General features: G+C 36.5%; 2 protein-coding genes across 3 annotated transcripts in view; one reads left to right on the top strand and one right to left on the bottom strand.

Moving 5' to 3' along the window:
* The window catches only part of LOC131072943 (protein CONTINUOUS VASCULAR RING 1), a 54,705-nt gene that overhangs the window by 19,647 nt on the left and 9,306 nt on the right, over positions 1-25,752 (bottom strand). The window contains exons 2-6 of one of the 2 annotated variants that reach the window (XM_058009252.2): positions 14,564-14,595; positions 14,277-14,386; positions 12,111-12,278; positions 11,534-11,631; positions 11,183-11,309 (exon numbers count right to left, since the gene is read on the bottom strand). In XM_058009252.2, the coding sequence (XP_057865235.1) occupies positions 11,183-11,309; positions 11,534-11,631; positions 12,111-12,278; positions 14,277-14,386; positions 14,564-14,595 (535 nt within the window). Of the gene's footprint in view, positions 1-11,182; positions 11,310-11,533; positions 11,632-12,110; positions 12,279-14,276; positions 14,387-14,563; positions 14,617-25,752 lie in introns of both variants that reach the window. The other variant, XM_058009258.2, reaches the window with a different exon arrangement.
* Positions 1,527-3,160, top strand: LOC131858057 (uncharacterized). Its single transcript, XM_059210947.1, has 3 exons — positions 1,527-2,230; positions 2,343-2,558; positions 2,661-3,160. Exons 1-3 carry the CDS (start codon positions 1,594-1,596, stop codon positions 2,903-2,905), a joined length of 1,098 nt encoding a protein of 365 aa, XP_059066930.1. The 5' UTR covers positions 1,527-1,593; the 3' UTR covers positions 2,906-3,160.

Below are 25,752 nucleotides of genomic sequence, written 5' to 3' on the forward strand. Positions count from 1 at the left end.
GCTCTGGTCCCTTCCTGAGGGACAGGAGCGAACTTAAGCATTTTGGTCCCTTGTTGGCGTTTCATAATCGTCAATTTATCTTAAACGCGTTCATTTTGCCTCCTTCCTTGCCTTCAAACGTAAACTTGACTCGATCTTTGCCTGAATTTTGTCTTGTGAAGAACTTCGCTCTGGTCCCTTGGTGAGGGACAGGAGCGAATTTGACCCTGTAGGCAAAAACTTCATCATTTCATTGTTTTTGATCAAGTCTGGATGCTCTATCATGCTCATTTCGTCCTTCACCATGCCTTTGATGTCTCGATTCGTCCAAACAAGGTCAGGAATGGCTCAACTAAGCATTTTCGCTCTGGTCCCTTGGTGAGGGACACGAGCGATTCGCCTTGGTCCCTTGGAGAGGGACAGGAGCGCTTTTAATGTTTTGGACCCTTGGAGAAGGACACGAGCGAAATTTGTCTTTTCGCACTCTCTATCAGGATAATTTTTATGGAATATAACATTTAAGTATAAGTGACATTATACTTTAAGTTATATTCCATATATACTTTCAGGATGTTTGAGAGTGGTTTCAGACCTCCAGGAGTTATATTGCAAAATCTAGTTTTTGGAGGTTTTTTTTAGTTTCCAGACTTAGTCAAATTCAGGATCAGGGCATTCCAGACTTAGCCAAATTTTCAGGACATTCCAGACTTAGCCACATTTCAGGACTAGGGCATCACTCAAAATGCAAAGGCTAACTAACAAAACCCTAAAAAAACCTAAAAAAAACAAACCCTAAAAAGCAAAAAACATGGGTCCCCATTTGCAATGGGGCGATGTGTGAAAACGTCACAACAGGAATCTGGGTCGACACATAATTCTATAGCACATGGACCAAATACAGGTGGAGGAAACACTAATGCTTTCTTCCAACCTCGTACCACACCAGGATCACAAACCACTTTGGAGAGTACAGGATGGAGGAAAACTGTCACTGAACAAGCAAAGAAGGCAATTGCTAATTATTGGTACTCCTCTCACACGGCATTCCATGCTTCCAGAAATCCATATTGGCAACCCATGGTAGATGCTATTGCAGCTGTAGGTCCTGGGTTTCAAGCCCCATCTTGTGAATCATTGAGGGTTGGTATGCTGAAAGATGCAGTAGAGGATGTTCAAGATGTTGTTAAACAACATCGATTACAGTGGGCTAGAACTGGTTGCAGCATCATGTCAGATGGTTGGACAGATAGAAGGAACCGAACTCTCATTAACTTCCTTGTCTCTTGTGAGATTGGCACTGTTTTTTTGAAATCTGTGGATGCATCTAATATGATGAAATCCACAAATGCATTGTTTGAGATGTATGACGTGGTAGTTATGGATGTAGGGCCACAAAATGTGGTTCAATTTATCACAGACAATGCTGCTGCTTGTGTTGCTGCAGGGAGACTTCTGACAGATAAATATCCTTCCATGTTTTTTACACCATGTGCAGCACATTGCCTTGATCTAACCCTAGAGGACACTGGAAAAATTGAATGGGTTAAGGCGGCATTTCAGAAAGCTCACAAGGTTACCAAATTTGTTTATAATCACACAAGGGTTTTGGCTATAATGCGCTCTTTCACAGGAGGCAAGGAGCTAGTTCGACCAGGAGTGACAAGATTTGCAACATATTTCCTTGCATTACAAACATTATGTGAACAAAAAGGTAATTTAAGGCGAATGTTTGTTTCAGCTGAGTGGATGGAGTCTGGTTTCACAACTCAAGCAAATGGCATAGCAGTGGCAGGGTATATGTATTCTACCACATTTTGGGAATCTATTGAACAAATTGTAGAATTTTCAGAGCCTTTAGTAAAAGTCTTGAGACTAGTGGATGGAGATAAACCCCCCATGGGATATGTGTATGAGGCCATGGATAGGGCCAAGGAGGTGATAAGGAGTAAGCTGGAAAATAACAGGGATAAGTATATGCCGTTGTGGGACATAATTGATAAGAGATGGGATGGACAAATGCACACTCCTCTCCATGCTGCAGGATATTTTCTCAATCCTCTGTTATTCTATAAGACTGACTTCCTGGAAATTGATGCTGAGATCAAACAAGGCTTCTTCAAGTGCATGGAAAAAATGTTTCCTGACTTGGAAAAATTTGATGCGGCTACGATAGAGCTGGAAATGTACAAGCATGCTAAGGGCTTTCTCTCTTCTAGGGCTGCTATACAAAGCAGAAAGACAATTCAACCAGGTACACTCTATAAACTTTTGACAATCTCTTTATTTTGCCAACCATTAAGTTTGTTAAGATTATAAGATATTCTTAGTCTTACAATATCATCTCCATATAATGTGTTTTTCAGCTGCATGGTGGGCTTCTTTTGGAGATGAAATACCAAATTTAAGGTGGATGGCGGTGCGTATTTTGAGCCAACCATGTAGCTCATCAGCTTGTGAGCGTAATTGGAGTGTGTTTGAACACATACATTCTAAGAAACGCAACCGCCTATCACAACAACGACTGAATGACTTGGTATTTGTTCATCACAACCTCCGCTTGAAGATAAGGAAAGCTCAAGGTGAGAATATTAATATATAGTTGCAGTTTTTTGAATTGTATTCACTATTCATTGGTTTTTCATTTGTAAGGGAAACACTAATTTCTACATGGGCAAAATCAGGAACTATTGAGGAATGCTTGCCAATTGACCTCGATGAGATATATCCAGAGTGCGAGTTGATTGCTGCTGATGATGCTGATGATGTTGATGATGATGTTGATGATGATTATGTTGTTGCTGATCGTCCGCTTTTGTCTGAAGAATTTGATATCATGAGGCAAGCCAACTTTCGTCCTGAATGGGTTGAAGGAATTAGGACAGGCTCTTACCCAAGAGCTTCATCATCAGGGCCTCCTGCCCTCTAGCATGTCATTGCCTACATTTGAGATTTTGGAATTTTGTACTTAGTTTACAGGTTGACTTTGTTCAAAGTCACAAACTATATTGTAATTGACATTTTGACATCTATCACCATCTAGATATTATTTATGGTGTAGTATATTTTGTGGAACGTAATCAGTGATATGAATATAAACAACGAAAATCTATTTCCTGCAATTCATGTTTTCAAGTGTCTATTTTATTTGCCTACAATATCTCTATGCTATGGAAATACCCTAAAATATATTAAAAAAGTAGTTTTTGATTGTTTTTCTGCAATTTTTTACCTTTTTTTGTATATCCGATTTTTTCTCGATTTTTTGAAAAAATCTTATACTTTTGTTTTGCCGATTAATTCCCCAAACAATTATTGTTTCACTGGTAATAAGTGATCACACTTGGTTTGGTGTGAAGAAAATATCAGATTTGGGCAGCAGCAGCAATTATCTGAATAATTCTTCAATATTAGTTTTTGGTAATTATCCTAGAGTTAAATAAAGTCACTTGCAGCCATTGGTAGCAGCTGGAGGTGCTTGGTTCAGTCACTGCTTCATTCCATGCTCAAATTTCACCCTCAAACCCCAGCTTTGGACTCCTAGTAAGCCTTGAATGGCTTAATTCTATCAAGAATCCTCTTTACTGTTTATTGGTACTTGCTGCAATTAATAATCAAAATTCTGGAAACTATTATCAGTTCTGTATTTATTGTATTGCATTTATTATTTTCCATGTATTGTCAAAAATCCAAAAAACTACAAAAAAATTGAAAATACAATAAACTTCCAAAAAGCTCTTTCGCTGGTCAAAGAATTTGAATTTGTAAACAATCAGCATTTTGGTTAAGAGATCTAGTCAGGGATCTTTCACAATATGGATACGGCTGGATACAAGATTCATAAAAAACACATACACGTATATTTGACACAATTTTCTAAGTTATTAGATGAGATTTTCATTCATTACTTTAAAAGCAATATAGACACATAATTGCTACATAAATAATTACAAGTTAATTTAACAATTTTTCAATATGCTAAAAAATGTAGAATTGCATTGGAAGATAACCGAAAAAAATGGATTGCTAAAATAGAAAAAAAATAAAAAATTGAATGATTGAAGTTTTTTAAATTAAGTTTAGGAAGATTAATCTCAAATTTTAAGAAAATCAAATCACATAGTATGCAACATGGTTGGAAAATCAATGTTTTTTGGGCACATGTATTTACGGTATCCGACATGTATCCATGTTGTATCGTATTGTAATGTCCCCTGCTAGGTGTAGGCCTGTTTTAACCATAATTACTCTATTTCAATATACTAAAATTGATTGAGACTAACCATGAAGCCAGTCATTGATATTCTTCAATTGATTAGTTATTAACAAGTGCTTATTTATTTTCCTCATTAGATGATTAATTTCATTATTCGTAGTTCTTAATATAGATATCAGATCCTGCTACTACTTCAGTTTTAAGGGAGAAGGGTTTATGTATGTTACCAAAGCGCTTAGAGACCAAATACAATAGGTTCCCTCAAAGTTTACAAATCCAAGCCCTTACCTATCTTGGGTCTATACCCTCAAAGCTTATGGGTCGCTGATCCCCAACCTATCTTGGGACTTAGCCTATTGCTTGGATTTAGATTGCCCCTCTTTGGAACATCTCATTCCCATCTTAGATACTGACAGTAATAACATGATTCAGACTATGACTGTCATACATATTGCAGTCATATTAATATTACTATTAAATTCTGCATAAGAACATTATCAGGCTTCATATATTAAGCATACATTTAAGCACATCTCACGCATACCACCAAGAACAAGGACGTTACTGCCTGCAACTTAATAACAGTTCTGATCTCATCTGATCCATGGTGATGTCACTAGATGATTTTGATTCCTTCCCTTTATATCTCTCAATGTGAGGGAGAGATCACACCTCTTCATCATGTATGCCCTTTGGCAAGAGACACACCCTTTGGAAGAGTGCAACTCTTCATTATTTCTGCCCTTTGAAAGGGACACAACCTTTCACAATCAGATCTGCACTTCTTATTTAAACCAGATCTGCACCTCTGATTTCCAAATTTTGCCCACCTCAAATGAGGTTCTCTTATCCCTTTTATATCTCACGTTTGAGGGAGTCACAACTTATCATTTCATGCCTTTTGACCATTCATTAACTTTAATCAAATTTTAATTATATTTAATTATACTCTTTTATATTTTAATTTAAGTTTTATATTTATTATTTTATATTTTAATTTTATTATTATTATTTATTATTAAATTATATTTCGAAGTAGGGTCATTACATGTATCCATATCCATATCGAATATGCCCAGGGAGGGGGAAAGGTGTAGCCGACTACTGTGACTAGAATCTTTTTTTTTTTACTCTAGAGGTATCCCGGTGACCCAGCCCAACACCCAACCCGCCTTATCTTGGTCTTACTTACTACCAAGTTGGGGTCCAGAAGGGGCGAGCTGAGGCGAGACTAGCCCTCTAGGGATGTACGCAGCTGCCCGCAAGCCACGTGCATTAGGCGAACACAAGCCTCGGAGTCAAACACGAGACTAATGGAGAGAAAACCCACGGCCCAAGCCAACTCCGCTACTCGTGCGGGCTCTGTGACTAGAATCTATATTCAAGTCATCTTCAATGATCAGCGATTTCAATCACCTTCCCTTTCATGGGTATATTCCTTTTTATTATTTGTAGCTTTCCCTAGGTTTATAGCATATACTAATCTTGGTTGGACACAAACTATCCCTAAAGATGTTGCCTTCACCAACAAGACCTTAGATTCCTTCCAACAATCTCATCAAAAATTCAACATACAAAACCCTTCAAAAGGTGTATTTCATTTTACAACAAGATTGCACTTCCTATCTAAACAAACCCCTGTTGCTAGTACCGAAAGATTTGAGGATGATAATAACCAAAAAATGATTAATGTGTAAATTTAGATAGAAGGAACCCTCAACAACTGGAGCACAAATTGGGACCCTCTCTCCAAGCATGGAATACATGAACTTCATTACCTCTAGATTAACATGTTGAAGGTTGCTCATAGCTAGAGCATGTTCAGTAATTCCCGAGGGAATATGAACCCAAGACATCATCATGATAATGCTACATCTTCACCATTGAGTCTAGCTCATTGGACTAATAATAACAATATCAACATTATTATTAAGCATTATAAAAAAAAAAATATAGCAACAATCTTTGTTGGAAACACAAAATACAAGTATCTAAATTATGAAATACATTACACAAGCTTAGATTGTAAAGACCCCTGTCCTTCCTTCTTTATATATTAGTTTGTATGGGTTGTCATTTTGACAAACACTTGGCAAATAATGTCACAAGCCTGATTTTTCTGAATTTGCAATGGGCTGCCTTGTTTGATACAATCTTTTCACAAACAGTTTGAGGAATTTTGTCAAACAGTTGTCACGTACACATTCAGTGTACTGATTCTTTCTTATTGTAAGGGTTTGCTGCTGTGTTTTTAACTGGTGCTATTTTCTTTGAGTTTCAACCACAAAGTTGCCAACATTCATGAACAATACAAAACATACTTTTTACTTGCATTTGCGCCAAACTGAAAATTTCATTGTACAAGTAATTCTGAGTTTTTTAGATTTGCACATTATATATTCAAGATGCACATGATGATAACAACACACAATGATAGATGGAGCAGTGGGGTGGATTTTTTCCTTTTGGCGATGACTCAAAATGTAGTAGTAATGCTGTTGTTACCCCCTATTTCAGTATATATAAGAGATCACTACAGTTGTTGCAGGTGGATTGGAGGGAAATTTTGGCTACGATTTGGTTTTTGGTCGATTCGATATTGTAGTTTGTGGTGTCAGTCTTGCTTACTTTTTTTAGCACTTCCAGTCATCTATGCAGACAGTTGTGGAGGATTTCTTGGGTATAGCTCAGTTACCTTCCATCTCTACTTGTGGGAGCATTAGACACTACAGTCGTCACATGATATCAGTATACATGCCTTTTGTTTGCTGGTCAGCTGTCTTTTCTATGTTTGATGTCTCTTGCTTTTTGTAGTGCTTTAATGGCTATCTTTTGATCTTAACTTGTAATGGGTTTCAGGGGCCCATTGAAACCTGTGTTCCCTTAATCAAAAACACTCAATGATAGATATTTATATTCATGAAAAGCAGAAATTTAATCCAATGAACCTGGAATATCTCCAGTGTAATGTATAATCTGCAGGGACAGCTTACTGCAGTCTTCACAATTGAACTAATACCAAGGCTCACCCTTCATTTATAGACTCCAGCACTACGAGAAACCAAGCACAGCAAGAAGGGGATTACTCATGGCCACTCTGGTATTTCATTGGGGTATACAAGAGTGTACCACCTGGACTGTATGTTGAGGTATATCCATCAATTTACCTTGAGCCCACATACACAGGATTTGACTATGTCATTGATGGCAGGGAAAGGTGATTTAAGTATATGGAGCTTTGGGGGCCGTCCTGGTATGACATGTTTCTAATGACAGGTGATGAGACCACGTTTGGCAAGTCTCACACCCTGTTCTCACCAGCTAGTTGCTTACAGAATCCGATGTTTGAGATTTGGTTTGATTGGACTATATAGGGTGACAGAGTATTGCAGCGTCAGCGGGGTGGATTTTTTCCTTTTGGCGATGACTCAGAATGTAGTAGTAATGTTGTTGTTACCCCCTATTTTAGTATATATAGGAGATCGCTACAGTTGTTGCAGGTGGACTGGAGGGAAATTTTGGCTAGGATTTGGCTTTTGGTCGATTTGATGTTTTAGTTTGTGGTGTCGGTCTTGCTTGCTTACTTTTTTTAGCACTTCCAGGCATCTGTGCAGACAGTTGTGGAGGATTTCTTGGGTATAGCTCAGTTACCTTCCACCTCTACTTGTGGGAGCATTAGACACTACAGTCGTCACATGATATCAGTATACATGCCCCTAGATGGTGATTGGTTGATTGCAATGAGTTGGCTTGGTTGGTGCTCTCGAGTTTCTTTCCGGTATAGCTCAATTACCTTCCATCTCTACTTGTGGGAGCATTAGACACTACAGTCGTCACATGATATCAGTATACATGCCTTTTGTTTGCTTGTCAGCTGTCTTTTCTATGTTTGATGTCTCTTGCTTTTTGTAGTGCTTTAATGGCTATCTTTTGATCTTATGTTGTAATGGGTTTCAGGGGGCCATCAAAACCTGTTTTCCCTTAATCAAAAACACTCAATGATAGATATTTATATTCAAGAAAAGCAGAAATTTAATCCAATGAACCTGGAATATCTCCTGTGTAATGTATAATCTGCAGGGACAGCTTACTGCAGTCTTCACAATCGAACTAATACCAAGGCTCACCCTTCATTTATAGACTCCAGCAGTAAGAGAAACCAAGCACAGCGAGAAGGGGATTACTCATGGCCACTCTGGTATTTCATTGGGGCATACAAGAGTGTACCACACTTTCTATGCTCAGCAAATATCAACACTTCAAGCTGGGTCTTCGTGCCCAGCAAGAGAAATTTCACAACAGCAGATAAAGAACTCAGTTAATGTCCACACCCAGCCACAAAATATCAGAAGTTTTAAACACCATTAATGATACCTTGCTATATTGGAGCAGCCATCCCAGTTCCAGCACTACGCCCAGCAATATAAATTTCTTACGCCCAACAGTAAGGGTTCATCACGCCCACCAAAGAGAGCTTGTACACTGTCTGTAGAATTGGGAGTTCGAACTGCATTGGGGTTTGCAAACTTAGCCAACTATAATTTCCAACTTGTGCCCATACTGCTCCTGTGCGTATTCCTCGTATGTTTACAGCTGCTATGTTGTTCAATACCCACGAGTATGTTCAATACCCACGAGTATGGGATTGATATTGATTGTTCTAGCTGCAGAAAATCTCTTGTTTTTGAGTCTTGACAATGAAGCGAGGCAATTTGTATAGCAGTACATCTCTCGCACAAAGGTCTACACAAAGCTTCACAACAAATAACTACTAAGAAAGCATGGTTCGCATTAAAGACAAAGTTTAAACACCTATGTTTTTGGTTCTACTGCTTATCTATGGCATGGTTCAAGATAATAAAACAAGCAAGTTTGATGTTAGTGGCAAATATTTGTCATGCCATAAAATAGAGGCCCCCCTCCTTTTACCCAATCACCCAGCCAAAAGCTTATCATTGATGTTGCTACTAAAAGAATCATAGTTTGTAGGGATGTTTAAATAGAGGAAACAAGGCCATTCTTTTCTAGTTCTTCTTTAGGGTAGTATTGAATGTTCTAACCAGCATACCCTGTGTACTCAAAACAAGAGATTTTCTGCAGCTAGAACAATCAATATCAATCCCAAGATGTTCTTACCAATCAATCCCATTACTGCGACTCCTCTATGGATGATTGTTCGATTTGCACTCCAAATCCCTGTTTCCACTCTCTGCAATTTAATTTAATGATTTCCCAGATTTGATCTTTCACAAACGTGGGAAATGTTACATCTGAGGATGAACGTCCCTAAAATGCCTCAAAAATTCTCCAGAGATAAACTCCAGAAAAAACACACAATCCCAGAAGCACACAAATTCCTCAAGATGTCCTTTCCAGCCACTTGAGCTCTTATTTATTACTTCACTTTGGCACGATTCCCAATGCATGAGAAATGTGGGATAAATAACTCCCTTTTAAAAAATCACTTCCCACTGAAATTAAATGTACCTTTAGTTATAAAGTGACTTTATGAGTTAATATTGTACTTTAATATTTAAGTCACTTTATTAAATGAAACTCCCTTTTTCCTCCGAAAAATGACCTTTCCAAAAATATAACAATATTTTGACACTAAAGGTCACTGTTTCATGCGCTCAGGATTTAAAACTTTTTGCCCTAGTTCCAACGAGCTATAACACTAAGGTTGGAATTGCAGATTTTAATTAAACTTAACCAACCTTAGTAAAACAATTAAAATAACTCATTAATGCACCAAATTTGCGAAAACTAGTTAGGACACATCGGAATCAAGTTTCGATCGCACCAGAGTGATCCTGTTGACGAATAATAGCAAACGGGGCCGATCAGGTGACTTACTAAAAATAGACGGCTTCTCCAAGATTCTTGGAGACCAATCCAGAGGCCAAAAATTACTTCGGAAAGTGGCGTATAACTCCACTAAATCAACTCAGCTCATCCGAAACATCAGATTTACTCATCTGAACAAGGTGGCGTGAGCCAGAGTGTCAACTACTAAAGCTTGCTAGAGAACCAAAAAAATTGGGGACATTACATAGCTCCATATTTAATATTATATATAATAAGGTATGATATTGAAGAATTCCCTTTAATGCAAGTAACTAAGATCCATATTTAAGATTATATATAATGAGGTATGATATTAAAGTCTTCCCTTTAAGCAAGTATTCGCTCATTGGCAATTAACTTGTTAAAGAAGAATGAAATGAGCATAAGTTTAACAATTAATAAAATATTGAACTCATTAGGCATTATTTGTACCTCATCTTCTAGAGACCATAACATAAGTATACAAACTCCATTGGAGCTCCTTTCCAAAGAGTTGGAAAGATAATTCAAAGCTCTTCACAATGTAATACTTTTCTTCAACATTTGCTTTCATCTTTTGTAATCTATTTTCACCACATAGAGATGGTTCGAGATGTACATATACTAGTTAACTATCCAAGTTTGTTGCCAAATAAAAGAATGTCATTATCACATATATTTGCCAAACTTAATATACCTTACATTTAAAATATGCTACTCACTGGTTTCCCTGCATGCAACTATGATCGTAAGTTGTAACAATACAAGAAATTAGAAAATGTTCAGTGACTATGAAAAACTGAATAACTCTACTAGAAACTTAGGCTTCCACAGTCCATAAATATTGAAGACGGGATTTCTAGGAAAATACTGTGCATAAAGATTTTAAATCAAAATTTTGTTATGGAAATGCAATTTTGAAAGTCAGACCACATACATGCATCCAATACAGCTAGCATTGATATTTTACTTGGGGTAAGTTTGAGCACAATCCAGCACATTAAGGAGTTCAAATAATTGGAAGAAGCATCCAAGTGAAAATCCAAGAATGGAGAAATTATCGACTCTAGCTCTACTGATGATATAGGTGGAAAAGAGGATGAAGCACAACTCAGAAACATATTAAGAAATGGAAAACATTGACAATGCAGAAAGCAATCTTACCTATGCCTTCACGAACAGACAAATTTGGTCGAATGATGTCTTTAGAGTTGATAAGCAAGATGTCACCAATATATAAATGATTTGTAGGAACATAGACGCTGCATAGTTCTTCATCTCCAGTGTCAGCCTTCATATAAATACAGAGAAATAATAGTCACTCAGGCTAAATCACTACCAAAGAGTACTTCCCCATGCAAGTTTACAGAACTTTCATGCATTTATAATGTGACAGATAAAAAGAAAACTGAAAGAAAAACCATGGAATAAAATTGTCAAACTAAAAGTTGCATATAATATAAAATAACTAATACTATGTCATTGACTATGGCGTATCCAACTTAAGCAAATTACCTGAAGAATAAGTGATGATGTGATAAAACCAAATGCATATTCACCTATTCGTGGATGCCGTATAATAGCAACCTCTTTGAATGCCCTTGTATTTTGATCTGAAATGAAAAGCCATGACAACAATACAAAATTAGTGAGAAAAGAGAGACTGTAATATAGCTAGTTCTGTAATGCATATATCCAAAGGGTAACTCTTTAAATGAAATTGCAGTCCAGCGATTCATGGCTAAATTTGTCTAGTGTTAAGCACATTAATTTTTCTTCTTGTTTAAAGGAAAGCTTAGAAAATAAGGTCCAAAAAAATCGTAAGAAAAAACCAGTATATAAGAACCATACCATTAATCGAGAAGCTATATACATGTCTCTTGAAATTACAAAATTAGGGAAAAGAAAAAATTCCTTATTAAATCTTTGAATTTATACAGGCAAGATGATTGCATATACAACGAAGGGTGTATGAAAACTGCAATTGCTCAAATCTTTTTAAGCATGCTCCAAACGAAAGAAAACTGAGCCTCTTGTAATGGACTTATACAATCTAACATGCAAACAATATTTTTGAATAATCAAATGATACCTGGAGAAATGGCAGCGCTTATTTGTTTTGAGGCTGAGTAGATATGCCTCACAAGAGGCATCTTCTTTATAAACCATTCTCCAACCCAGAGAACAGAGGCTCCCATCCAGGAAGATACAAAAACACCAATCAATAATATGAAGATCAAAGAGGTAATAAATCCAAGACCTGGAACAGTTTTACCAGAAATGAATGTCAGCAAAGGTCATGCTGTAAGCTTAACTGGCTAGACTATCAAAAAAGGAAATTTAATGTGCCATAATCTGCATTGGCTGGTACTTGTGTAATTAGACAAAAAACCATAAACTTGTTCATCACTGTGAGCAATAATTCAAGCTTAAGCAGAATATGAGTAAAGACTGCATGATGAGATGGCATCTAATTTGTGTGAAAAAGGCTGATCTCATCTCAAAATCCAGAAAGCACATACTCAAATTCTACAAAAAGCAAAAAATTATTACTACAAAGATGACAATATAGGGCACCAAAACCCATACTCATACGCATTGTCACCTACATGCTGTGAGATATTTCTTGAATCGTTCAATCTTTCATAGTCCATATAAGGAAAAGTAGAAGTGAGAGCAGAGTTATTCAAGTGCACTACCACATTCTTTCCCAATACAGAAAGAAGACGAGCAGCCATTGTGAATTTGCCACCTTACAAGTAAACAAAGGGCTTCTCCTCAGACATGTGCACAATGGAATCAAGCATTAAATTTTATTTAACAATTTGCAATCAGACTTCATCTTATAGCCTTTTGGCTTTTTGCTTATTGGATAATAAGAAATGTATTATTATTTTATTTATTAATTTTGCTTTCGCAACTAATCAAATGTCATCACAATGGTAAGACTACTTTGGTGGCAATGCCAAATCACTTTTTTGGATAGCAATATGTATTCTAACCCAATCATGCAATTCTTTTGCTTGAGAGAATTCTTGGAGTGTATTTGCGCAATTACTCTAAAAAACACAATCTCTTGAACCAACAGTAGACATATAATTTGGTTTTCATCCACCACAAATTTCATCTTGGCTTGACAAAAATTCAATATTAGAAACTTCACAGTTTATGACATTCAGTAATTTTTTAGATTTCTAGCATACATTAGTAGGTCAAGGATTTATGCATTTGTCGTTGCTAATCTTAGGTAGTGTCAAAGATGATCAACAAATTGACCTCAATGAGATTGATCCTAAAATTCGAAATGGATCATAGCTGAGGAGATGCATTCATTTACTGAAGAGAATTTGGCTGTCTTGTATGTGGCTTGGAATGACTGTGATTGCACTCAAATGGAGGGGAATAGGGATGTAGGGGGCATCAACTTCCACTTCATGTTCTAGTTTAGGAGGCTACGATCATTAGAGTATTTGTTTGGTAAATGTACTCTAGGCCTGAAAATTGGTTACTTAAGGAGAATTCAAGAGTAATTAGGAACATTGAATCTTTATTTATGTCTTATAATTGAAATTTAAACATGATTTCTCTTCCTACACACTCTAATTGGCATGAAATAACTAACCGTGGTTTTTTCTTCCCTCTTTTGATGACTTATTCAAACTTTTTCAGTTTGCCATGTTTTTGTCATTTTAAACCCATGTAATTGAATTCCATTTGCAATTTTGGTTTGTTGTGTCATTGCCCTGTAAATATAATGCTACTATGCTTCGAAGTTGTTAAATCTTCCCTACAAAAGTCTTACAGAATACTCAAAACAAGGCTCCCCCAAGGGAAAGATAATGGGTATGCAGTTTTTTATTACAAGAGTATTTACAAGAATAGCAAATTTCTAATAAAAAACTGCTGAGAAGATCGAAGAAGATCTTACTAAAATAGAATAAACACTATTGAGCATTAATACTAAAATTAACATTATTTTAATATTCTAATAGTCTGTGGAAAAATGATATTGCTTTTCCCAAATGTGAGGAAGGGTTTATTGCATGTGATAGCTCAATAAGCTGAACAGAACTTGTGAATAAATGTTAATGTTAACGTCTATGTATATTGATGAGATTTTATCTGGCAACACATATATATATCAACAAGCAGAAGGCATGTAACGTGTAAAATTCAATCAACATTACTTGCAACAAAATTGTTAATTAAGTTCAGGCTTTAAAACTGCAATTAGGGAAGAAAAAGTTGAGAAGCATACCAAATATGTTAAGTCCCAATCTCACATATATTGGTTTAAAGAAACCATCGACAAACTGAATAAACCACCAGGTGATGTAGAAAGTTATTGCAACTGGAAACAGAACCACACTGCAAAATTGTGTTCAACATTTCAATCCCACATAATCAACTACTACACATTTCAGGGTAAATTAATAAAGCCCAAATCCTTATTAGAACTGGAATTTGCAACAAAAGAAATAGTCTATCAACCAATAAGTTTTAATTGATTGTGCAATGTAATAAATGGAAAAAATGTCTTCTTACCATCCACTAATAAACTTTTTCGATACCCAGCTCTGCAGAACAGCATAAAAAGCCTGGTCAATTCAAAACCACCCAACAAATTTGAATTAAAAACCCGTTCAAGTATTTACTAAGGTTTTGACAACAACAAAACAAAAGATAATCAATAGAAAAATTGGAAACAACATCACAACTGCCCAATGGTTGCAGAGACAATTAAGGGTATGAATGATTTTACCAAGATTCATTATTCAGTTGTTAGTCTTATGAAAACAAACAATTCCACAAAAATCTACAGAAAATTGATAAGTGTCCTAATATCTTGTCACCACTGGTTCAAATATCCATGCTGACATCAAAATGCATGGCACATGTAAAGATAGTCACAACATGGAACTACTTTATTAGCCAATGCAATAAGATGCAACCTTTTGTTTCTAAAAACGTAAAAAAATGGTATTACCATGGATCAACAACAAAAAGGCAAAATTAGCATTCAAAGTTTAAACCTAACTCTTGCCAGGTCAATTTCAAAAAAGAATACAGAAACCCTCTTCAACACATGGAATTTTTCAAAACCTATCTATTGACATATAGACAGCTATAAACCAAAACTGAACAGAAGAAGCGTACACAAACAAAGGTCTATGATGTGATAGGAAACATCTGACATGGTATTTCTACCTTAAATTCAGTTACCATTTTACATAGTCAGAGTTGAGTGCCCCTCTCCCCATCATTGTATGTGTTGCTTCAAATGATAAAATAACAGATAATTAGGTAGAGCTAAAATGCGGTTGCAGAACTACTTGAAAAAAAGACCAATCAACCATTAAAAGTAGGAATGAGGATATAGTTGCACGTATATTGCAAATCCCTTACGTCCCATATGAATGAGCCTATGGCCTAGCTGTGACTACATGAGTTGCGAGAGAGGCATAGACAAATCAGGCATACAAAAAGAAAACTCAGATCGTATCTTTAAACATAAACCAATATGTTTTCACATCCTAAAAACCAGCTTGATGCAGGAGCTTCTAAGCTTCAAATGACAACCCTGTAAATAACATGAAGAAGTAGCAACCTTAAGGAATGTGGAAGATATTCCAAGAACCAAAAGATATACCTGTATTTGAAATTACCAAAAGCTGACTGTGCTGCTAAATTGAGTTTCACAATATTATGAGTATCAAACACTAAAACTGGAGTTAAACTGTAAAATCGGGGTTCATTTTTATCAATTTCTCTGTCGATACACTATGTTATAATAAAAATCCTGCAACTGTATAAGCACCTGTCTATGTTTCTTAATTAGCTACATCATTTGATTATATAGGGTCCCCTCAAAGACTTGCCAGAAAGGAAAGCCAACGCAACAAGATGAAGTGAGATCATTTGGCAGTCAACTATTGTTAGGAAATCAAAACTAAATTTCACTCATAAAATGGCACAATCGTTTATATGTTTTGTAATTTATATTTGGAGATTTATATCAATCATTTTTTAAACCCACTAATGACCTGATTATCAGATTTTTCGGTACTCTCGGTGGTGATTTCTTCTTACTGATTTATTTGTGAGAGAATTTCAATATGTTTCCCATTACATGAAATAGTTTCCCTTGCAATGTTTCCCCTACTACTTTGTAAATAACCCAGCATACTAATGTAGATTTCATGGATAAGAAATAGCATAAATATGAGAGAATCCAGCTCTAACTTTGAAATTAAACAGAATAGCGGATACCTGCGATCTATAGAGCAATCAAAGAAGAAGATCCATTCACAACAGTACATGACCCAGTATGTACTTCAGACAACATGTATGTACCACTTATAGTTATTATAGCCATAGTCAATATAGTCAATATGGTTTGAAACATTCAATTCATTCAGGAGGTCAAAAAACTCCAAAATCTAAAAAAAAGTTTAAAAAACGAAAAGTTGCCAGATTTCTCTAACAATTGAAAAATCCAGACTGAATCAGGCAAATATGTACAGTCCAAAAGATCCAGACTGAACCGGATTTGGTAACTATGATAATAGCAAATAATTAGGCATTCTAATCTGCTAACTTTACCCATGCAATACAACAGCTGAATACTGGTCATTTTTAAAGAAAAATGGTTTATAATATATATAAACTATAAAGTATAATAGCATTATCATGGTTGAACAACTCGGACTCGGCAATGACTCAGCTGACCCAAATTTTCAATCACTAAGGTCTCAGCAAAAACTTGAATAAAAACTCAACAAATTTTCCAAACATTAGAAAACACAAATTTATTAAAAATTCTTCAAAAACATGCATACTACTAAATTTAAGGAACGTGTTACTGATTTCCTTCATATATAGATCAAAATCAGAGTTCAATACATGTCATAGACCAAAAATGAAAAACAAGTTCAATTCATATGAATTTCAAATTTCAATATAAATGAAAATCACAAATTACAGTTTCAATACTAATAATCTATATTTTACTTTTAAGACAAAGGCTCAAAAAAGGCTTCCTGGTCACGGGTCAATCGTTGTTAAAAACAATATAAGTGCTAAAAGATAACTGCCATACGAAGGTGGAATAAGTTTTGATAGTGTCTCAAGGAAAGCCAGGGAATGCAGTGGCTGGAATTATTATTTGCAACTCGGAGATTTGCTTATGGCTGTTTCAAAACATTTTGGCAAGAAAATCAATAATGTAGCAGAATGGAAAGCTCTCTTACCTAGCATTAAGGCAAAATATGTGGCAGGTTTTAGCAGACTAGAGATAGAAGGAGACTCCAAAATACCAGTGCAAGCAATACATAAGTAATATTGTCCTAATTGGAGTCTTAAAGCAATCTTCAAAAAAATATTGAGATGAATAGAGAGATTTGAGATGTCTATGCTGCATTGCTTTAGAGAACAAAACAAAATATATGATGCCTTGCTAATCAAGGGGTGAATAAACATGATTTCTCCTCTATTGAAAGCAAGGCTGTTAATGATTGGATCGATCTCGATAGCATTCTTCTACATGATTGTCCCCCTTGAAATCATGGTGTTAAGTAGATTGAAAGGTACTTATGAAGTGTTAAAGTAATAAGGGAGTTTTTACTATAAAAGTGTAGTGAAAAGTCTACTTGAGCGTAAGAAGTGAATCCTTGATTCTATCCCCTCTATTCTCCATCTAGATGGTACATGTGGACAGTAAGATGTGTGTTAAATTGATGGCGGGGCCACTTGTTGTTGTGGCCATCCGTGTTTGTGTTTCCTTCCTTTGGAGCTATGTAATAGCTTGAGGTTACTTAGTTGTTTGTTAATGAATGACGGAGAGAGTTGCGCCAAATATTCTCTCTAACATCAGAGAGTGTCTGATTATAGACTTAAGATCAGTTATAGTTGCTTGTCCCCTAGTGTCCTCAAGGTTATAAAGGTGATTTTGGGTACTAATGGTAGTGTGTGGTCACAAGGACCTACAGTGGTGGATTCTGAACAAAACCTTAAGGTGGCAATGGAAAACAATGAGATTAGGGCTAGTTGGGAGAAAATTCTAATCAACATAGATGAGGAGGAAGAAAAGAAAAGGTAGTACAAGAAGTATTGCTATCGTAACATTAGCAACCATGGAGAGCATCAAGGAAAGAAATGACACAAGTGGTAGGCACTCGGCTCCTTAATGCAAGCATCTTGACCAAGAGGAGCATATGAGATCTTTCGATATTTATTGCAAAGCCTTAAACCTAGTGTTACAACACTAGGTGATTTTGTACCACAAGGGTTCATTGAGGTTGCTAGCAGTTACACGCTACCAAAATTGGAAGATGAGAGGATCCTTTGAGCAATGTGACAAGTGGAGTTGCTAAAAGTAATCAAAATTCATGGGTTAGATTCTGCGACCAGTCTACAAGTGCTACCAATGAAATTCATAAATGGAGTTCACAATCATGCTCATGAAAGTTAGAAATTGCCTTCTCCAAGTGTTGGCCTTGATTGGTAAGAGGTGTCTGAAATGCCTTAACTTGGACTACGTTTTCTGTGCATATGTATCTAGTTTTTGGGTATCAAATAGGGTAGTTGTATGTGTACATGTTGTCTATGGTACAGCTATGCCTAATCATTGGGTTGTTCATGCTGTTTCTTACAATCTAGGTGCTCTTTGTTAGAGTTTCTTTCCTCTTTCTATGGAGGTTCTTTATGCTATTTCTATGTTATGCTACAAAGGAATGGTTTAGGGAGTATGTGCAGCATTTTGCTTTGTAGTTGTAAACAATATTTCGCAGGGAAGAGGTCTTTTAATAGAACCCCTATATTATACATAAAAAAAGGATGTCATTATGTAGGTGTCCTCAAACCAAATCTCCAACTTCTAGTTGAGAAACAATATCATCCTCAACAAAAGCATTCTTTGAAAGAGATGAAGCCCATACTTATGGCCTGCCTTCTCTCTCCTCTAAACCCTAGCTGAACACAAAATCTCAAAAAAAACAACAATAAAAATTAGTAGAATGGGAGTTTTCTTTCAAGAGGATGGAGTTAAAAAATCATGGCCAAGTTTTCCTCCAAGAATTATTATTTTTTGTTGAGTAATCAATGAGCAATTGGGAGTCAATAATGAGTTTTATTTAATAACTTGACGACGAGTCATTTTGCAAGTAACTCACAAATACTTGTGGCCAATTGTTCACAGGTTTTGCAACTATGGTTTTTGATGTATCTATTGTAGAGGTAGAAAGTCTCATCCATGGAGAAGGTTTCACCCTCTTCTTTGAAAGGATCTCAATTCATCTCTTGGGCTATGCATCACCTATGCCTTTGTAAAAATTCTACAAGTGTCTCTCTAACCTACTAGAAAGAATAACATATAGTGGTAAAGATGGACTCATATCCTCTGCTTGTTCTATCACATTTTCCTAATGTGGCTGAATTTTAAGGAGATTGCAACCCTCGGAGGAAGATGCATTTGTAATCTGCTTCTTTTTGAACTTTGTTGTTTTCAATTGTATCCAATTACAAGCTCTCTGGATCACTTTCTCATTTCTATGCTCTAAGAAATTAATAGAAGGATCAACCCAATTTATTGTTTGGAATGTAGCTATGTCTAACCCCTTTTGATCATTAATAAGTGATCCCACCTCTTCATCGTCCTCTATAAGCTCCTCAGGGAACTTAGATAACTGATATGCTTTTACCTAAGAGTATGTAATGTCCCCGCTTTGAAATAGAATTTAATGTAAATAATAATAATAAAATTCAAATTCAAAAGAAAATAAATAAAATTAAAATTAATATATAAAAGAATAATTAAAATTTAATTAAGTTAATGAATGGTCAAAAGACATGGAATGAAAAGTTGTGACCCCCTCACACATGAGAGAACCTCATTTGAGGAGGGGTAATTTGGGAATCAGAAGTGCAGATCTGATTTAACTAAGGAGTGCAGATCTGATTGTGAAAGGTTGTGTCCCTTTCAAAGGTCACAAATAATGAAGAGTTGCGCTCTTTCAAAGGGTGCTAATGGTGAAAGGGTGTGTCTCTTGCCAAAGGGCATACATGATTAAGAGGTGTGACCTCTCCCTCACATTGAGAGATATGAAGGAAAGGAATCAAAACTATCCAATTACATCACCATCAATCAGATCAGATCAGATCAGATCAAAACTGTTATTAAGTTACAGGCAGTAACATCTTTGTTCTTGGCGGTATGCATGGGGATGTGCTTAATATATGCAGCCTGATAATATTCTTATGCAGAATTTAGTAGTAATATTAATATAGACTGGAATATGTATGACAGTCTTAAATTTTATATACATTCATAATAATTGAAAGACAAATACATTCACAGTCTAAGTGATTAATTAATTCTAATTCTATTCCCCAAGGGAGACGGGTGCTGTTAGGGAGAAGCAGAATAAATCCACTGCAAGATGATCGAACCCCAAGGATGAAAAGACTGATGTTCCTGAGGTCTGGGCTGAATTAGGGAGGTGGTGTCATAGCGCCCTAGACAAGCCAATGCCCTCATTTGGGATTAAGAATGAGAAAGGATTAGGAATTACGACTAGAGTAATGACAATATTAAGTTGAATTATGGATAACTTAATTATCTACTCCGAATTAATGTAATATACTAGGCAGTAATGTATGTTTGCCTTTGGAAATTGACAGCTTCCTAATAGGGGACATTACAGAGTAAGGTGGCAATAATCTCTATCTCTAACGTGAGATTCATTTGCCAAAGTGTCCAAAAATATTTTAACCAGGGTACATAAGCATACTTTTGCCCATTTTTTCTTTGAAGAAACCCCTTAGGTCAAATGACAACATAGCCTTAAACACACTAAAGTTATCAATGCCAATCTCTTTATCTGCACTCTTGGCAGTTTCTCTTGCCTACAAGAACAATAACCAAGGATAATAGACCATTGTAGTCCCCATTTCTGCATGAATCTGAAAATGGAATCAACCATTGCCAATCGCCTATTCAATTGTAATAAAAGAATCTTGTTAATATCTCATGCCCCCAATCTGATATCTGATGTACAGCAAATTTAAAATGAAACTGTCTTACAAAGACAGACTTCACAATTTCATATGATTGAGCACCATGCTTTAAATGGCCTGCCCCATATTATCAGACTTGCTAACATAGAACATCATTAGTGTCAAAGGATCGATCCTCCTTGGTGCAGCAATCTCATCCCTAACTATTAATTGGTTAATACAGATTAAAGTGGAAAAGTTCAGAATTTATAACTATTGATTAGTTAAAGATTAAAATGGAACAGTTTAGATGTGATGAAGCAAGGTGTCTCCAAGCAAGGGTCAATTAGGAAGAGGCAGCAGTCAACCATGAAGGAAAAACCATGACTTTCCAGTCAAGCGAAGGAAGGGTATAACGGATCACTCCAGCACCAAGAGAAAGGCATCAAACAGAAAATCAGAATACAGAATACTGAACACCTAACAAATAATCAGATCAGACTATAATTGGTAATATTCCAATACACTGTAGTAATGTAGAGATTATTGTTTAGTTTTATATATGAATTTATATGTATATCTGTGTTATAGATTAATAAGCATTCAAATATACACAACAGCACTGCAACAGCCTATCACGATGTCATATCCCCGTATAGACAGCGGAAATGATTAGAAACATAAACTATACGCAATATGTAAATATGTATTTTTTCCAATTCATAAATTATTTTGACCGCTTAAATGCGTTTATATCTTAACTAGTATGAGTGATGAAAGGACGTGTCCATTCCCAAGTCATCTCCGGAATAGAAGCCATGTTTCCAAGGGAATCGCATGGTTTCAAGAGGTATAAACCCCGCACCCCAAGGGAAGCACGGGAGAAGGAGGTGACAAGGAGAGAAGGGCAAGGAGAGGCGTCTAACAGGTAACCTCGTTACTCAGCAATAATATTTATTTCAGTTTCATATTTTACGATGCCTAGACAGCCATGAGGGTTAGCTAGTGAGCGCATCAGACAGCAGACGATGTGGAGGGCTAGTCGTTGGTTCTTCCCAGCGATGTAGAACCAGCGCCTAGTAAAGCATCCCTCCCCATCGCTGGCAGTCTAGCACTATTAGCCCTAAGAGACAGAATGGGTTTGGATGGGTAGCCCAGCCAACCTGGAGAGTCCTCAAAGTCTAGAATGGGGCGTGTGCGTATTTTTTACTGCAAACATTATGCCACTGATTTAATATTACTGCTGACATATAAAAATGAAATATCTATAATGTTGCAGGAAACCATAGATCCGTTTATTTGCCCTAATAAAACCTTCGGTGGACAGATCAGCCCCTAATTATCAGCAAGGTGAGGCAGGTACAGCAAAGGTTCATTACACACGAAGGTGTAAGGAAGGAATCTGCATTAAGGGAGAACAGCTTTAGGGCACCTTGCTATAGTGACAAGTAGGGAGAACGGCTATTAGGGCACTGTTGACGTGTATTTTATACACAATCATACACAGAATAAAATACCTAAAGGCATCTTATCCTCTCTTGAGAAAATAGTCTCTAACTGCTGAAGATTCGCATAAAAGATCAGTTAGGTAGACTCCAAGGTTCTTTGATGTAGGGTCTCTACGTGTGGACAAGCTCTAGTGGTATGATGTGATTTGCTGGAATCACAAGGGGACTTACATTGAACTTCCGATCTGCTTTGCTGGACACAGGCTCTTACTAACTTAGATTAAAAAAAATGGAAAAAGGATAAGGGCGAAGAGAGGATCTAATCCTAATACTAAGAATGTAGGAGCAATGATTGATTTTTGATGAAACTCTAACTAGATCTTGTTTTGACATCAATGGAACATCTACACAAGACTAGTGCGATCTTCTAAGGGAGCTTTATGATGTTCAAATCATCACCGCAGGCATAGATACCATCCAAGTTGATGCATATCAATGAAGAGGCGACAAATTGAAATTGAGCTTAAGCTGAACGATTCCAGTCGACTACACAAGGCAAGTTTGCAATCAACAAACTGCTAGTAGTATGGATGTACGAATTCCACCATCAATCAATCACATTCCCTCCATTCATTTAATCATCTACCATCTAAGATTGAAGACTCAACAAGAAACCATGCAAATTGCAAGAAAAACGACATATTTCACCATTACTTCAATGAAAATGGAGTTTGTTTACAATCAATGGCAACAATTTCTTGCCTTGTCCTCCTATTCTACTCTAATTGCTATTCTATCAACTATATTCTAACTCTTCCAACTATTTACAACTCTCTCTAATCATCTAAAATTCCCTTTACAAAATGAAATGCCTGGGCTTATATAGTGCCCACAATACAATTTGATGGCTTAGATCAATTCAAGATCAATGGCCAAGATTTTACAATGAAAACCCTAATTAGGGTTTGTTACAACCATTACATAACATTTAATGCTTGACCAATGATAAAATTGTATTGCTTGGACACATGTCCCTTTTAGAAAAATCGATCAATGGATAGCCGGGGTAGGTACGTCGGAGTTTGTGCCACCTTCCATGAGTTAAGTACATTGAATCTGGACATGTTGAGATGGACTTCACTGATTGGAGAAATGATGACTAGGACGCCACCTCATCTGACACTTGAAGCTTGCTAGATATTCAATTTGATGTCGTTGAGAGGCTATCTTTAATTAACTCTTGTTCTAACTCCTTTTGTCCTTGATGTGCAGGATGACGATGTACCTCGCCTTGGAACGCTGGATTGAAAGAGGTCGCCCATGTCTTGGCTTGATCGTCCTGGCGAAGACCGTCCTGGCGAAGACCGTCCTTGATCCGGCTTGATTTTCCTTGAAGAGACCTCCATTTGACGCCTACACAACATTTCAAAATTAGTAACATGATTTTGCAATACATAACATAAATTAGAGAGCAATTTTTTTAGGAAACCTAATGATAAGTCCTTTATTAATCATTTCCTAAAAAACAACTGAGCTAAGGCAAAACAAAATTTCAAAATTTCAAAATCTAAGCTATGACGATCAACGTTCAAAATCAAAACAATAAATTCATATCGCCATACCTCTCTTAAGAGCTAAACTCTAAAATGCAAAATGAGGAATTTGCCTAGGCAAAATTTGAAATAAGATGGTCTCGATGTGATCTTCAAAAGAACGTTCCTCTTATCAACTTCGCCACCCTTCAAGTCTTGGACGTGATCTCCTCTTCAAGTTAGCAATTTCGCCATCTTTGATATGTCTTTGACGTCCTAGGCAACTTCGCTCAAATGGAAACTTCAAGTTCGCCTCTCCTTTGGATAGTAGTTTCGCACCACCTTTGATTGAATTCGCTCCTCTTCTTGAATGATAATTTCGCCCTTCCTTTGTATGAAATTCGCTCCTCTTTTGCCTTCTCCAAGTTGCATATGAGAGATGATAAATGATGATGTGAAAATGAAATAAACACCTTCCTTTATAGGCGCTCACCTTCATATTGACCTTAGGCCGACTTTTTGCAAAATATAGCAATTAAAACGATTTTTAAATAAATAATAAAGGCCGACCTTGACAAAATAAACCCAAGCGCTCCCTTTTGATTTTTATTAAATTAATAATTAATTATTAAATGCCTTTATTTTTAATTAATAAATTTCGATTTTTTACAAAGGCAAAAAATAATTAATAAATACATACCATGCGCTATTTAAATGCTTTTAATTAAATATCGATTTTTTTCTAGCATTTAAATAAATTTAAAAAATGTTTGTTTAGCGCCCAAAAATGAAAAAGTGGGAAGATACGTACCTCATCGCCCTGGTCCCTGACTGAGGGACAGGAGCGATTTTGCTCTTGTGGGCCTCATTTCACTTCATCACCTTCGAAAATTATATTCAACGGATTCGCAATGCCTCCTTTCATTCATTCATGCCTTGAGATCGGTTGAAATTTGGCGAGAAAATCATCTACAACAAAAATCGCTCTGGTCCCTTCCTGAGGGACAGGAGCGAACTTAAGCATTTTGGTCCTTTGTTGACGTTTGATAATCTTCAATTTGTCTTCAACGGGTTCGATTGACCTCCTTTCTTGCCTTCGAACATAAAATTTGCTTGATCTTTGCCCAGATCGTACCTTATGAAGAACTTCGCTCTGGTCCTTCAGTGAGGGACAGGAGCGAATTTGACCCTCTAGGCAAAACTTCATCATTTCATTGTTTTTTGATCAAGTCTGGATGTTCTATCATGCTCATTTCGTCCTTCACCATGCCTTTGATGTCTCGATTCGTCCAAACAAGGTCAGGAATGGCTCAACTAAGCATTTTCGCTCTGGTCCCTTGGTGAGGGACACGAGCGATTCGCCTTGGTCCCTTGGAGAGGGACACGAGCGCATTTCGCTCTGGACCCTTGGAGAAGGACACGAGCGAAATTTGACTTTTCGCACTCTTTATCAGGATAATTTTAATGGAATATACTTTCAGGATGTTTGAGAGTGGTTTCAGACCTCCAGGAGTTATATTGCAAAATCTAGTTTTTGGAGGTTTTTCAGTTTCCAGACTTAGTCAAATTTCAGGATCAGGACATTCCAGACTTAGCCAAATTTCAGGATCAGGACCTCACTCAAGCCGGACTTGCTACCCTGTTGATCTCCCCGACAGCACTTCAAGTTATATTCATTTGATAAAATGTACCTCTTTGGACCTTCTCACATCGTCAAGACGTTAAAATCTTGCAAGGACAAAGCAAAATTGGATTTGTAGCT

This window comes from Cryptomeria japonica, chromosome 9, assembly GCF_030272615.1.
Source record: "Cryptomeria japonica chromosome 9, Sugi_1.0, whole genome shotgun sequence".
Lineage (NCBI taxonomy): Eukaryota > Viridiplantae > Streptophyta > Pinopsida > Cupressales > Cupressaceae > Cryptomeria > Cryptomeria japonica.